The sequence below is a fragment of the Pleurodeles waltl genome, chromosome 10 (assembly GCF_031143425.1).
Source record: "Pleurodeles waltl isolate 20211129_DDA chromosome 10, aPleWal1.hap1.20221129, whole genome shotgun sequence".
NCBI lineage: Eukaryota > Metazoa > Chordata > Amphibia > Caudata > Salamandridae > Pleurodeles > Pleurodeles waltl.
The window spans coordinates 735,932,725-735,949,446 of record NC_090449.1 but is presented as its reverse complement, the minus strand read 5'-3'; the positions used below and the strand labels follow the sequence as shown (position 1 = coordinate 735,949,446).

At 41.7% G+C, this 16,722-nt stretch overlaps 1 protein-coding gene across 2 annotated transcripts in view; it reads left to right on the top strand.

Annotated features, from left to right (window-relative positions):
• Positions 1 to 16,722, top strand: part of MTPAP (mitochondrial poly(A) polymerase) — a 182,256-nt gene that overhangs the window by 120,424 nt on the left and 45,110 nt on the right. For both annotated transcript variants that reach the window (XM_069211289.1, XM_069211290.1), the window contains exons 7-8: positions 4,122 to 4,214; positions 10,327 to 10,400. In XM_069211289.1, coding sequence (XP_069067390.1) covers positions 4,122 to 4,214; positions 10,327 to 10,400 — 167 coding nt within the window. The remainder of the gene's footprint in view (positions 1 to 4,121; positions 4,215 to 10,326; positions 10,401 to 16,722) is intronic.

The following is a 16,722-nucleotide window of genomic DNA, read 5'->3' as shown; positions in this document are numbered from 1 at the left end:
TAACAGTTCTCACGTATTTTATTGGTCCTTATGATTGACGTCTTTAACGGATGGAATGTCCGGTATGATTTCATAGTCTTGTGGTCTTTTGCTCTTCAGTCAGTGGCTCCATTGTCTGTACCGGTTTAGGCGACCTTGTACCTTCGGATGATCTACAGTGTTGCATTCAGCTAAAATGTTTCTACAAGCAAGTCGAATTTCATGAGAACGGATCTACTACAGTTACATTCAGCTTCTAGCTTATGAAAAAAAAACAGTTCATGTCCTTCAGCAAGTCAGCACACTGCACGATAGAAAACACATTTAATATGAGAGTCAGGCAGCTAGGCCTCGACTCATGCTAACTAAGGCCTAATGATTTATTAGCAAACTCTAATATATATCCTCTATATTCTATCATAATATTTCAACATTATTAATCAGTTTCATTAGTCCCCGTATACTTTGGCGGGCATTCCCCGTGGGCAAATTTTCAAGCACACGTTTAGGAAAATACATTAATACATTTTCTATGCAGCATTATTACACATTGAGTTCATAATCATTTCATGTTAATATTGATTATATAAGCTACGCTCTCTCAACTTCATCTCTTTCTTAAATTCAGCCAATCACAGCGCAGCTTCACACTGACCGACAGATACCAGCGCTGCACAATATGATGTCACAACTCGCTCCTCGCAGCGGTTCACCCTCTTTTACAATTTTCTCTTTACGGAGATAAACCAAAACAATTCTAATAATTAAACAACACAGAAGACATTGATCGTTGTCTGCTTCTTCCAAAGAAAAATCAAGAATACAGTTTAACCAATCCTTAACTTGGCCTTCCTGTAATCCCTCTCTAATTCAAGAACTGTTCGTTCATCTTTCTTTATCCCCCTCCTCACTTGGCAGTTATTCGTTTTCTTTCAGTTACTACCGTTTCTTTCTGTTGTTTATGTTTTTTTGTTTTTGTTTTGTTTTTTACATTTTTGCAGTTTATATAGCGCAAACTGGACACATTGTGTAACATAAATTGTGCATTACATGAATGCCATTAGCACATTACATAAGACCACATTAATTTTTTGTGGTGGGGAGTTTAAGTGATTTGGCCAGAATCACAGAATCTTGAGCCGATGCTGAGACTCGAACCGGGTTCCTTCTTCCTAAGTAGACAGCTCTGGCAATTATGCGACATCCTCTTACATTATCTCTGTGTTTACTGATGTTGTCGCATTGATATTACTGGCCCTTCACAGCAGCATTGACAGAAATAAAATGTGAGACACAATATTGAAATTTCTTCAACTCTGTATAAAGTGATTTTGGGCAAGGCGATGTAGGAACATCATGCATTACGTGCCTGTCTACATTGCCTTTCCCAATATCACTTCATGCACAGTTGGAGAAATTTCTGTAATAATGATTTATTTCTGTCAACGCTGCTTGTGTTCTAATATTCAGTATTATTAATAGTTAATAATAGTACTAATTAATAACTAATAATAAATAAGTATTATTCTTCATTGAAATAATCTATTTACTCTCTTGGGGAACTCCTTTCTATTAATATGGGTCATAATGTGGCTACGTAATTATGGTTCATTGATAATTAATGAACCATAATTATGCAGCCAAGATGTAATTTGCATAGCATTTTATTAGTATTTTTATTTTAGAGTCAATTTTGATCTTAGCTTATTCTTGTGAAGCGATTTCAAATATCAGTAAACCCCAAGAATACACAAAATAAAATCGCAAACAAAATCACATTCTTGAATTAATAAATAAATGAAATTCCGCCGATTATCAAACTCAGAGTTGTGCAATTTGCTGATCTTTTTAAATGTAGAACCGTCCGATACATATCGAGAGAAAGTTACTCCCCTTGAACATGTAAACAAGTTTTTGATTGCGTTTGTGGCAGGACAGCGTTCTACACTAACAAGGGGAGAACAGTATGCTGATCACTATACAGCTGTCCAATTTTTCTTTAAAATAATTTGTACCTGGAGAGTATGTGTGGCAGCGTATAAAAATATTTCCATCGCCGTTATGGACCAAAATCAATAGTTACTCAATGCACTTCGGGCTACCTTATTATGGAGTGTATTAGTATATGAATTGTAAATTGGAGCTTATTAATACCTCTTGAAAAAGGGCAATAAAATGCATGGCAATTGAGAAAAACAACAGTTTACAGCACAATATGACAAGTAAATTGCCAACACCTACATATGGTTTTCAGGCTTTTCTCGTGCAAACAGTATCTGATGGAAGTTTCCAGTACCACAGAGCCGGTGGCAGTCCTCCAGAGCATTAGCTCTCTCCAACAACAAATAATGCAGCTGCCTGTAAGAAATTTTGTGCTGCTCGCTTCATGTCTTTTTATGTCCCACCTGCATAAGCGCATGAGCACAGCTCATGAGCTCACGCATGTAAGTGGCATTATCTTGAATAAGGGGTTTGGAGCCTGCCCATTGCTTGCCATTCATGGGCTTGTCACTCTTATTTGATGCCTTCTTATTAGACAGAGTGAGCTGGCTTCACTTCCTCTTCTTTCTGAAAGAGCATAGACCAAGTACTGATTGCCTCAAATTTCTTAAGGTCCTTACGCTGCTCGCGCTGTGATTGAGGCATTATTTTTTTATTTGTTTCTTCCCCACCTCCCTCTGCCTCCCATCCATGTTGCCCTTTCTTCAAGCCCCAATCCATGTGCTTTTCCCCCTAACATGTTGCTCCGTTTAACTCAAACTTGCACCCCATCCATCTTGCTTCTTTTCCCTCCTACCTATTTCCTCTTAACCTACTTCCACCCCATCCCTGTTTCTTCTCCACCTCCCTGAGCTCAGTCTCAGTTTCATTTCCCCCATCCACCCCGATTTCTCCCCCCCACACCTATCCCATCCCTGTTTCTTCTCCTTCCAACCACCACTAACTTATCTTCACACCACTCGTCCTAGTCACTGTTTTGTCTCTCCCACCCCCGTCAACCACCTGTCCCTGTTTCTTCTCCCCACCTCACAACAGAAAGAAGGCAAGAAAGGGCAATGATGCAATCTGTGCTGACCACTTCAGATAGCTATTTTTACTGTCCTGCTTCTCACCCCCACCCAATTGCCAAGGCTACTAGCTCGCCCATAGGCAAGACCTATTGGATTTCTCAATGCTTATTGTCGATTTAGCAAAGTTGGGCATACCAACAACAGATTAGGTAGATAGAAAAGTAGTAAAGTATTTAGCTTTCATTGTTTCAAAAGGAAATAAATGTCATGAGGCAGCCATGCTAGGGTCACTATTGAAACAATTCACATTAGCTGAAATATGGTGGAATTTGTTAGCATTATCAATTCAAGCAATCAGGCCATAGACAGGTCATGCAAAGCTTTAGAACGAAATGCTGTTTTACTTCAGCCAGCTTCTGGTTAGGCTTAGGTTTCACTAATATTAATTAGTGACTAGATCAAATTAGCATTAATAAAATCACCTTATCACTAGCTTCGCCAAGAGTAATGGTTTTCCTCTCTACTACAATGTGCACATCCGCACACAAAGTAGTTCCCTTCAGTGTCGATGTCAGTTATTCTCTTTGAGGTTGACACATTTTTTTTTTTGCCATTTTGTTTTTGGCGAAGACCTTGCTGCTGCCCCAACAGTAGTGTTACAGAGGCCATGACAAAACAATGACAAAGTCAAAAGGCTAGCTGCCAACGCAAGACCTTTTGGCATTGACAGTGTGTGTTATATTTTTCTTGTATCCACATTGTTGCCATATTGTGGCACAGTACATAACAGCAGCCACTAGTAGCCAGTGTAATGTTACTGCCTTCAGGAACCTTGGAAGGATGTATTACGGAGTTAACCCTATTGATATTCAAACATTTGACCTGAAAGATGTCAGCGGTGAGAAAATGCTCACTGAGCTTACCACTTGATAACAATAAATGCTTAATCACTTGGCGAGGATTTGACCCGAGTACTGTTTAGCCCTTGATACTGCAGGGTACTCCTAACCATGCTCATTAATTTTCTTTGAGACCTTTCAAGCATGTTCACTAAACATGCCTTGGCAGAACTATGACATATGTTTGTTTATCCTATAATAAATATTGTTTGACTCTTGTTTTTATTTCTAGATGCCGAAGACGTCCACATTATTGATGACAATGACTGTACATTTGTTAGTGATATAAATAAAATCAAAGCTTCCAAAAATACTGAAACATTAGGTAAGATCTTAAATTGTCAATTAAAATTGTATCGCAAGAAAGGAGGCCAGCATTTTGCACCAGCCTTTTAGTCACCACTTCGGAGCAGCAGCCTTAAAAGTTCCAACAGTAGAACTCACAACTACATCACAAATAGAACACTCAAGTCCATATGTCTCCAAAGGTTCCATGTTCTTCCTCTTTTGTTTGCTGCTTCTGAGCAGATAAGTATTACTTGGGAGCTTCTTATGAACTGGTTATAATTAGTTTTTTTAGGAATTGTTTAGACATGTCATGTTTATCGGAAAATGTTTAATTTTATATTGATATATATCATATTTGTGGGAAAACCAATTTATGGGTTTAAACACTTGTTAACATTGATTTCTCTTTAGAGTATACATTTCCTTTCAGTTTGGTGAAACACTTTATTTGGTAAGGGAATGCATCTTTTTGTGGGTTTAATGTATTATTTTAAAGCCTTTGTGTCAGGTAAATGTTACAAATTACCATCAAGATGTATTGCGCTACTTGCACAGTATTTAGTCTAATTCAAATGAGACATTTGTGACCAGTTGGCACGTTGAATCTTTTTACATGAGTTAGGGCTTGTTTTAGCTGTGCAGGGAGATAGCGAGTGAGGAGCTTTCCTGCTTCCACTCGCAGCTTATAGTTACCTAGCAACTGTTTGTGTGCCGGCATAACCTGTGGTGTAAAAAGAGGAGTGCATGTCAACTGTCGTTGCTCATGAGGCAAGGTTACATTTTGAAAAAAGAAAAAAAAAAAAAATATATATATATATATATATATATATATATATATACATAGAAAAGGTTAATTTGGAGCAGATTATAAATTAGAGAAACTGAAAGCATTTTAGTTCTGTTACTTGCCACGGTGTTTTGTTTGCAATCTGTCAGGTTGTATTAAGGGAGCTAGGTGAATGTGTCAAAGAAGGAGATTGAGCCTTGTCAGGAGGAAATGATAAGGAAAATAGTTACACAGGAACTGCAGCAGGCAGTGAGAGATTCTGTTAAAGAAGCTCAACATAGCAGAAGAAAGAATCAAGATGAGGAACAGTATTTCTCTCTTTCTAATGGAGAGGAAGAGTCTATTACAAGTCCAGGAGGTAAATGTATGTGCAAAAGAAAGCACACTACAAGTGAGAGAGGAGTCCCAAGCGGCTCAAAGAGATTATTTGTCCAAAAGTGACAAGTGTGATGGGCAGCTTAACATTGCCACGGAAAGGGACAAGGTGAATGAGCTTGATCAAGAGGATGGACGTTAACCTTTTGGCAAATATATGTTAGATTTAGATTGCAAAGATGATTTAGACGATGACTGTGATGATGGCTTAAGAAGGAAGGAAAGGAATAGATCTATGTTTTTAGACCCTCTGGGGGGGAAAAAAGTATTTGACCCAAAGGATTTCAAACATCTCAGAAGCAAAGAGTAGTGGCTCTTGGAGCATGTTTTGGAAGACATAAAAATATGGTTGCGTAAGCCCTATGAGAAGGACAAGAGAAATGTACTAAGGGCAGAGTGTTCATGCCCCCATATTGATGAGAAAGTGACTATGACCCCCCCCAATATTGACCCCAAAATACTAACATATTTATTTAAGTTGGGCAAGAACCCGAGGAAAGGTTTAGGAAAGTAATTGAAGTCTTGCCCAGATAAGATTCTGGACATCCTAGGTCCAGTGGTTAGCATTTTCGGTCAGGTTGAAAAAGCCTGTATAAAGGGAACAGATGTTAATATAAATCTTCTGCAGGTTTGGTGCCAAAGGACAATTTGTTTCATTGGCAGTGCCAATGCGGGACTTTTGGCCAAGAGGCGAAAGACCATGCTGATGAGGATAAACCCCAAATTGGCGGATTTCAGTGTCAGAGTCCTCGGATGAGGCAAAAGGTACTCTGTTCAGAGAAGAGATGGTAAAGAATATCAGGAAGTATGTCCAGTCCTTCACACGTCTGGACAAAGCGCAGTCATCAATGAGAAGAGGGTTCTCTGGGAACAGTTTTTATGGGAGGGCTGGGAGGAGAGGGCAACCTCCCAGCCAAGGAATTTTCAAGGCCAATTATTGCGGACACAAGGTGCTACCTATCAAGGAGGCAGTTATTACATGCACCCTACTGGTTTCTATTTCCAGAAAGGCAGAGCACCAAGAAATAGATCATCTCAAGCCATGGGGTGAAGGCTCAACATCAAATCAAGGTGAGAATGAGTATGAGGATGAGTATTGGCTCTACCCAAGGAGGGGTTAGAGAAAGGTTGAAATTGTTCAGTGAACAATGGGAAAAGTTAACAGACAACCCATGGGTTATTTCTGCGGTAAAATGTAATTTTATAGAACTTGAGAAGGAGCCTATCCAGACAAAAGAGCCAAGAGACTTGTGTTTTCACAAGGAATTAGAAGAGGTGGTAAAGAAAGAGGTGAATCAGATGTTAGAAAAGAATGCAATAGTGGAAGTGGACGATTACATGAGAGGTTTTGTGAGAAAAATATTTCTTGTGGAGAAGAAAGACAAAGGGTGGAGACCTGTAAAATCTATGAGTGTTGAATCAATTTGTGACTTACAATCATTTCAAGATTCAGGGTGTCCATCTTTTAGGTGATATGTTGCTAGAAGGAGATTGGTTGATCAAATTAGATCTCAAGGATGCTGTTCTGCTCTGCCTCAGACTGAGAGGAAACAAAGTGAAAGGAATGCAAAGAATGCAGCACTCTTAGGCCCTCATTATGAGGTCTCAGCCACCAAATAATGAAGGCTGTGGGGACCGCCACAGGCGGCCTTCCACCATCGCCAGGCTACCGCCGACAGGCAGCATCCCGATGGCGGAAATCATTATCCGACAGTGCAACGCTGCAAGCAGTGCTGCCCACCAGATAATGATCCCTTTTCCTCCAGCCTTTCCCTGGCTTGTTCCCCCACCAGGGAAACGCTGGCAGAAGGGGTGCTCCAGGGCCCCTGGGGGCCCCTGCATTGCCCATGCACTTGTCATGGGCAGTGCAGGGGCCCCTGTGCAGTGCCCTGTCGCGCAGGTCACTGCACGATTTATGGGCAGTGATATGCGCGACGGGTGTGCTGCACCCGCCGCACGCCAACATTACCAGAGGCTCCATTTGGAGCCGCCGTCAATGTTAAGGCCCTGGTCCCTGCTAAGCCGGCGACCGAAAACACTGTTTCCGGCCACCGGCCCAGCAGGGGGTGGGGGGGGGGGCAGAGGGGAATCACCGCCGAGATCATAATGAGGGCCGAAGTCTGAGTAATTCATTTATTAAGGCACTTCTCAAGTTTCATTTACTAAAAGAATAACATGAGCTTTTATTTCAAATGCAGCAACACACGTGCAATTCTCAACATAATCAGAGCTGCAGGATAATAATGATCAAAGAAACAAAGAAAATGCAATATTTCAAGAATGAATATAATGTATATAGTGATTATGTATTCATGCATGCACACTGCAAAGCTAAAAATAAGAATTAAACATGCATCACCATGGGGCTTGACTCCAACATAATTCCTTACCAGCCAGCTTCAGGTTGTGGAACCTTGGACAACCGAAACAAGAGGTATACCGACCTCAGTGAGATTTGTTTTCTGGGCAATGTGTCCATTCTCAGATGAGTTCCTTCTTCCCTCAGTTTTCAAACTTATCCACCTTATATACTTCAAACAAATGTAAGAGGAAGGTTCTAGAAACCCCACTCCCGTTGAATAAGTTGTTGTTCAAATGCTGGCCGTACCCAGTCAGTATTGATAGAACACTCTAGAGACCGTCTAGATCCCATGGTGTACTTCCAAGACCGAGCTGTACCCTGCTCTACCATAAATGTTCTCAGCCTAGTACATCCTTATCTCTACTACTCCCCCATGTTATGTTCCTGTCCTTGGTGACAAAGAGCGAAAACACGTAAACAAGCTGTGCGTGGAAAAATATCTGTGCCACCAATGTGATGGCATTTGAAGTTAGACACAAGATGGAATCAGTTGTCAAGATGGAGCCGGTGGTTGGATATAGACAGCAATACAGGTGCTTATTTTACAATCCCAATTCATCCGGACAGTCAAAGATCAATGCAGTACAGATGGAAAGGTCAGTTTATACCAGTTTCAATGTCTAGTATTCAGCCTTTCATCACCCCATGGTGTTTCACAAAGGTGATAAGGCCTGTGGTAGGTTAAGTGAGAGGAAGAGGTGTAAGATTAATCGTATATTTGGACGATATATGAACAATGTTTCAGAGCAAGGAAGAGTTAAAGGACCATTTTACCTTGGTAAAAGGTCTTTTGGAAACTCTCAGTTTTATAGTCAATGCAGAGAAATCAGTATTTGCTCCTCATCAGTCCATGGAGTTTTTATGTTTTGTGGTAGACACGTTGAAAAAGCAGTTGCAGCTACCACAGAGAAAAATAAAGAAGAGAAGAGATAAGGAATGTGTTGAGAAAAGAGGAGATAGTTTTGAGAGATTTGGCCTGCGTAACAGGACTTCTGTCATTGTCAATTCAGGTGATATTTCCATGTTCCTTGCTTTACATGGTTATACAGAGGTTAAAGACAGCTGCCTTGGCATGGGGGTTATGGTATGAGGACAGTGTGGTACTGTCTATGGAAGCAAAAAAGGAGTTAAGTTGGTGGATGGAGAATGTGGATGCATGGAATGGACATGCTATTTTTGTGATTTAACCAGATGTCATACTGGAAACAGATGCCAGTCTGTCAGGTTGGGGAGCGACTTGTTCAAATCAAGAGATAGGTGTTTTTTTGGACCTCTTAGAGAGGAAAGATCACATTAATTATCTGGAGATTAAAGCAGTGCTTTTTTGCTCTGCAGAGCTTCAGACAGTTTAAAAGGTCCTCTGCCATGTTGAAGATGACAATATAACGGCTGAAACTTATATCAGCAAGTTAGGATGGTGCCGGTCAAAGAAGATGACGGAGTTAGCTCAAGAAATGTGGGAATTCTGCCTAGAGCACAAGATTGGCTTGAGATTAGAGTATTTTCCAGGGGTGTACAATATGGTGGCGGACTGGTATTCAAGGAACCAGACAGATTTCAGCGATTGGAAGCTGGACGTTTCTGTCTTCAGGAGAATTCCAGGACCTTCTGGGTCCTCTGAAGGTAGACCTGTTCGCATGCAGATTGACCAGTCAGTTAGCCAACAATGTCAGTTGGAGGCCAGATCCAGGAGCTATTGCAGTGGATGCGTTTATCCAGGATTGGTTCAGGAATGAAACCATATGCATTTCCTCCTTTTTCGATAATTCAGCAAGTACTGTTACAATGCAGGAGGCAGTGGTGTTGGATAGTTTTAGTGACACCATTTTGGAAGGCACAGTAGCAGTTCCCCACAGTTCTGGAGTTGGCAATGGACAGACCCTAGTTAATAGAGTGTAGGAGAGGATTGTAAAGAGGGATAGAAGGGAACCAGCATCTGTTAGTGCTTTCGCCTTCACTCAACCTTCTAGTTTGGAACATTTTAGGGATTCGGGAAGATTCACGAAACTTTTGAAGTAAGCTTCAGGTTTGCTTGATGAATCCTGGGCACCATGGACAAAGAAAAGGTATAGAGAAGAATAGAGAGTATGGTTATGTTAGTGCTTGGAGAGGGACTTAGATCGCAGGAAGCGAATGAGGTGGAAGTAACTAATTTTTTAGCAGATCTATTTGATAAAGGTTTGACTTACAGGACGGTTAATTCTTTGGTCAGTTAAAGAATTCCAAATGGAAAGTTTATTTAACAAGTTGAAATATGGTATTCAGTTTAATGATATTTTACATTTTGTGAGGTGTTCTGATATATTTTTTGCTAGATCAGTCAAGGTTGGAGTATCAAGGAATAAGAAGAGGAGTATAAGCCGAAGAGGACAAACAAAAGAGGAAGAAAATAGAATCATGGGAGACTTATATAGACCTGAGTGTTTTGTCTATTTGTGACGTAGTTGTGAGTTCTGCTGTTGAAACATTTAAGGTTTGCTGCTCTGAAGTGCTGAATAAAAGATTGATGCATGATGCTAGCCTACTTGTCTTTAATAAAATCATTTTTTTTTATGCAGTAAACCTATGGTAATCAACATACGTAGTAACATATTCAGCTGCTTGAATTATTTTCTTTTTTTCTAGGTGTGTTGTTGAGTGAATTCTTTGAATTTTATGGGAATTTTGCATTCAACAAGAATATGATAAACATTAGAACAGTAAGTAATTTGTTTTAGTTTAATCATTGTTAAATACTTTCTTCAAATATAGATTATATTAATGGCAAAACGTAAGTTTGAGCTGCAGCTTTTCATGAAATATGCTTTGGAAATCCTCAGATGTGCTTTGATTATAATTTTTAGAAACAAGTGAGTTTGCTATGAAAATCATTTGTGTACAATTTCGAACTAGTTGTCTTGTTAAAATGAGTCTATCCATTACAGTTTATAACTGTAGTTTGAAATATGTTTAAAAACGACAGTATTTTATAGAGGTATTCGTCACCTACAATGTCCTCTGTGGTCTTTTGTTCTCCTTTCACCAATTTGTTAAGAAATCTGCTTTGTGTCATGGTGGAAGCCACTCCAGAGAAAAATGATGTTATTTAATTTCAGGCAAAATCACTGTGATCACACATGCTACAAGATGCTGTCTTTTGAGTTGCAAAACAATCCGCCATTTTTCCTTCATCACTTTTCTGTCAAACTATTTAAAACTCTAGGTGATTGCATTGTGTTAGGAAGATTGAAGATTTGTTTCATTAACTCATAATATGTCCCCCTTCTTTGCATGTTGTATGTGCTGGTCATAAGCTGATTCACATAATGCAATATTGGCTCTTTAGATTTCTTTTTTTGGTGGCTGGCTCAAAAGGACCGTGCAACATTTTGCCACTGGAGTCTTTATCTGGGTACTTTCTGGCCATTACGCTCATGAAAATCCCTTGTTTTATGCTGTGAAAGGCAGAGACTAGTAACATAGTCAACATAGATGTTAGTAAGAAGCACTTTCTCCTGGCAGTGGCATTTTGGTTGATTGGAAAAGCCTGCAAGCCTCTTTTAATTTTGCTCCCTGGCTTTTAAGTGTCTTTAATTACCTGAGCATGCAACCCTCATCGCCCTGCCACCGCACACAATTTACAGGAGTGTTTCCCCTTGTCTGACAAGCAATAGTACTAATTTGAGGGAAAATTAAATTAAGTCAGAATCACTTTAGATATCAGGTAGAGTTACTGCACTAATGCAGTGGGGGTCGATAGTCAAGAACTGCCATGAACAAGTTAAAGATGAACTGGGAGAAATCTGGTACCAGCCTAATTCCCCAGGAAGTATGGTCATAATCTGACCCTAACGGTGACCACGGATATCCTGTAACAAGGCATTTTTTACACCTACCATGGGAGTGATGAGTATTTATGTAAATTCTTCTGTAGTGACCAGGTACCCCAGGAGGAGAGGGGAGGTGATAAAGTGTTGAGCGTTGGATACCAATCCTTATTTGATGTAAGTGCATCAAAGAAGCAATCAGTGAATCAAAGTTGTATTTAAATGTGCACCTTGTTGCAAGATGCTGACATTGATGGAGGCGCCTGCCAAAATGTGCCTGTTTTGTTTAACCATGTTTGAATGAAGAACGTTTACCCTTCCCCATGAGTGCAGACCTGCTTTGTGTAAAATAAACACGTCCTAATCTTGTCAATCTTACATGGTGTGCATGAACATTAGCATCTTGTGATTAAAATGTAGAAACAGAAAAGACACCAGCATTGGGACTACTTAAAAGTCTGAAAACGTTTTAAAGATGGCAAGATGGGAAACGTGCGAGCTATGGACACTAAAAAGTCCTTTTTGGGTGTTCTTAGATTGATTTCCCAATGGGAGTGCAGCATGAGACATTTAAAAACGACATGTTTTTGTCTGGATGTAATTTGCATTAAGAAAAGGCTATGTAGCTGAAACACGTTTGCCTTTTTAATAAATTGTTTTTCTGAAGCCCGGGAGTACTCCTATTTCTGGATTAATATGTATGTTCAATGGCATGTGTAGCTGCAGATACACATGCTGTGCAAATATTCTGCCACCTAGTGTTGGGCCTGGAGTGTTAAAAGTTGTTTTTCTTCAAAGAAGTCTTTTCTCAAGTCACAGGATCAAGTGACTCCTCCTTTCAGTAATAGTGCGCATGGGAATTGAATCCTTGTTAGATTGTTTTCCTTCTGCTGTCTGGTTCAGATGTGCTTCCTCTCGCTCCAAGACTTTCGATTCGGAAACTTTATATTAACTTTATTCTACTGTTGTGATTGTTTCAATCGCGTTTCCATCTGCAATTGAGACGATTGTACAGTCGGGAACAAGAAAACGCCCTTTAGGGTGCTTGCGCCCTACTTGGGCCTGTTCAGGCCTATCACGCCACAGCCTGATGGATTGGACTCATTCTGATTCTGTCCTCGATGCCACGCTAAATTCCCCTACACTGATCAGCATGTGGTATGTAATCTTTGCATTTCTCCAGAACATAGAGAGGAAGATTGTTAAGTATACAGAGTCCACAGACACCTTTGAGGAGGAGCAGGCACAGATGGCTGTTTCAATTCAGGACACCGACTCCGAAGCAGACTCGGATGAAGACAGCCAGCCGATCACTGCGGCTCAGCATGTGAGTACACCTACCAAAAGACCTATTAGGCCTTGCATGCACCACTGCCAGAAAACCCTGGTTCCACCCGAAAGAAAATTGTTGGCGACCGACCCTCGGGTTAGGTGCCGAAAAAGGCCAAGTAATTCCATCAACAGGCCACGCCTGTTTCGGTTCCGGAGTCGAGCAAACACATTAAAAGCTCCACCTCCGAGTCGACGTCCACACTCTTCGGAGTCGAAAATGCAATGTCCGGCTTCGGGGCCGAAATCACAGACGCTATCTTCGGGACCGAAAAAATTAGGTACTATTTTGGTGCTGAAAAAATCCTTCTATACAGAAGAGATAGGACTTTCAAGCCGTTTGAAACAAAGTTCAAAGACAATTATTGAACAATCCTCCAAAGACATAAAAACATCTGAATATCATTCTGAGGACTCTGATATCCAGCCAATTTTGGAGGTTATGGACAGTAAACTGTAAACTTTGCACTTGTATAGCGCACTACTCACCCGTTAGGGTCTCAAGGTGCTGTATGCATACCGCTGTGGAACCCCTCCTGGCTTTTCCCTGTGAGGCGCCCACTCCTGGACAGCCCCAGGGTGAAGCCAAGCATCCAAGCGCTGTGAGGGCCATTGTGGATGTTAAGCAAGCTATTGCCCAGAGTTACAAAGTGGGACCCATTAATTAGATTAGGCACCGAGGCGAGAATTATCTGTCCAAGGCAATTGAGCCCAAGACCAGCCGAGGTGGGAATTGAACCCTGGTCCCGGACCAGATCTCTGCATCAGGGTCTGCCGCTCTAACCATTGTGCCACCCTTCTCCACAGTAGACAAAGAAGGAAACATATTCCGAAGGAGATGGGGAAAATTATTGCTTCACCTCCTTCACAAACCAAGAGGAAGCTGGTGTTTCAAGAGACTCTTGATACTGCTCTACCACCAGCAAAAATATTTAAAAGAAAGGAGTTACAGTTTTCTCCACGACATTCGCCACAGCTTTCTTTCTCTCCACCACCCACTACCCCACCACCATTGCCCTCACCAACACATTCTCACACCTACTCACAAAGAGATACAGTGGACCCCTGGGACTTATATGACCCAGATCCTATACCATTAAATGACCCAGATCTCTATCCGTCCAAACCTTCACCACCAGAGGATAGTACGGTTTACACTCAGGTCATTTTTAGGGCAGCTGCATAGCATGGAGTTCCGATGCATGCTGAACCATTGGAGGAGGATTTTCTTTTAACACATTGTCCTCCACTCACTCATGCCACCAGTGTTTACCAATGCGGCCTGGTATGCTTAGAAATGCTGAAGACATATTTAAGGAACCTGTCAAGGCTAGGGTTTTAACCCCAGGAATAGATAAAAGGTATAAGCCTGCGCCTACCGATCCAGTTTACATCACCCAACAGGTACCACCAGACTCTGTTATAGTTAGTGCTGGAAGGAAAAGGGCCAATAGCCAGTCTCGAGGGGATACTTCTCCCGCTGACTAGGAAAGCAGAAAGTTTGATGCAACTGGTAAAATGGTAGCTATACAAGCAGCTAACCAATGGCGTATTGCCAATTCTCAAGCCCTGTTAGCAAGGTATGACAGGGCACACTGGGATGAAATGCAAGAATTCTTGCAATATTTACTTAAAGACCATCAGAAAAGAGCACAACAAATTGTTGAAGAGGGACAAGCAATCACTAATAATCAAATTAGATCGGCCCTCGATGTAGCTGATACTGCAACTAGAAGTATCAACACTAGCATAACAGTTCGTAGACATGCATGGCTAAGATCCTGTGGGTTTAAACCCGAAATACAGCAGGCAGTGCTTAACATGCCTTTTGAAAAGGAGCATCTATTCGGACCTGAAGTTGACACAACTATAGAAAAACTCAGAAAGGACTCTGACACTGCAAAAGCCATGGGAGCCCTATATACCACACCTTTTCGGGGTTCCTTTCGCAAACAGCAGTTTAGGTGAGGTTAAAAACCCCAAACTACAGAGGCTTCCATCTTACAGCCTAAACAAACCCAGCAGTATTATCCAAGAGGATCATTTAGAGGCTCTTACAGAGGCCAACTCTTTAGAGCCACAGGAAAATGTAATGCCTCAAACAGTGTTACCACTCCCCAAAACAATGACTTCATCAACATCCCACAATCCCACACATCTCCTGTGGGAGGAAGACTGCAACAATTCCCCTCTCACTGGCAAGGCATCACCACAGATCAGTGGGTACTTTCAATTATCCGCAATGATTACTGCCTAGAACTCATTTCTACTCCACCGAACATTCCCCCTCATTCTCACAGACTCTCCCCAGAACACAATGTTCTGCTAAAACAAGAGGTACAATCTCTATTACTAAAAAGAGCAATAGAAACGGTTCCAGTATCACAACAGGGAACAGGAGTATATTCACTATATTTCCTGATACCAAAAAAGGATGGTACTCTGACCCATTCTAGATCTCAGACCTCCAAATTTATATTTCCTGTCAGAACATTTTGACATGGTCACTTTACAGGACGTAATTCCGCTACTACAAAAACAAGAGTACATGACTGCCTTAGATCTCAAAGATGCTTACTTTCATGTTCCCATACATCCAGGTCATCGCAAATACCTACGATTTGTAATACCAGGCAAACACTACCAGTTCAAGGTACTTCCCTTCGGCATAACAACAGCCCCATGGGTTTTCACAAAATGTCTAGCTTTAGTAGTGGCTCACCTCAGAAGACAACACATACATGTATTTCCTTATCTAGACGATTGGCTAATAAAATCAAGCAATATTATACAGTGCCAACACACTCCATGCACACTAGATACCCTGCACACATTAGGGTTCACAGTTAATTACCAGAAATCTCATCTTCAAGCAGCACAGGTTCAACCTTACCTAGGTGCAATTCTCAATACTCAAAAAGCATTAGCCTACCTGTAAGGAAATACCTCCTTGGCATGGTTACCCCCTGATTTTTTGCCTTTTGCTGATGCCAGTTTTGATTGAAAGTGTGCCAGGACCCTGCTAACCAGGCACCAGCACCAGTGTTCTTTCTGTAAACTGTACCTTTGCTTCCACAACTGGCACAGCCCTAGCACCCAGATAAGTCCCTTGTAAATGGTACCCCTGGTACCAAGGGCCCTGATGCCAGGGAAGGTCTCTAAGGGCTGCAGCATGTCTTATGTCACCCTGAGCACCCCTCACTCAGCACATGCACACTGCCTCACAGTTTGTGTGTGCTGGTGGGGAGAAAATGACTAAGTCGACATGGCACTCCCCTCAGAGTGCCATGCCAACCTCACACTGCCTGTGGCATAGGTAAGTTACCCCTCTAGCAGGTCTTACAGCCCTACAGCAGGGTGCACTATACCACAGGTGAGGGCATATGTGCATGAGCACTATGCCCCTACAGTGTCTAAGCAAAACCTTAGACATTGTAAGTGCAGGGTAGCCATAAAGAGTATATAGTCTGGGAGTCTGTCAAACACGAACTCCACAGGTCCATAATGGCTACACTGAAATCTGGGAAGTTTGATATCAAACTTCTCAGCACAATAAATGCACACTGATGCCAACTCCTAGTGCTAGGCTGACCAGTTTCTGCCAGCCTGCCACAACCAGATGAGTTGCTGGCCACATGGGGAGAGTCCCTTTGTCACTCTGTGCTGGGTGGAGGTGCTTCTTACCTCCCCCTGCAGGAACTGTAACACCTGGCGGTGAGCCTCAGAGGCTCATGCCTTTTGTTACAGCACCACAGGGCATCCCAGCTAGTGGAGATGCCCGCCCCTCTGGCAACTGCCCCCACTTCTGGTGGCAAGGCTTGAGGAGATAATGAGAAAAACGAGGAGGAGTCACCCACCAGTCAGGACAGCTCCTAAGGTGTCCTGA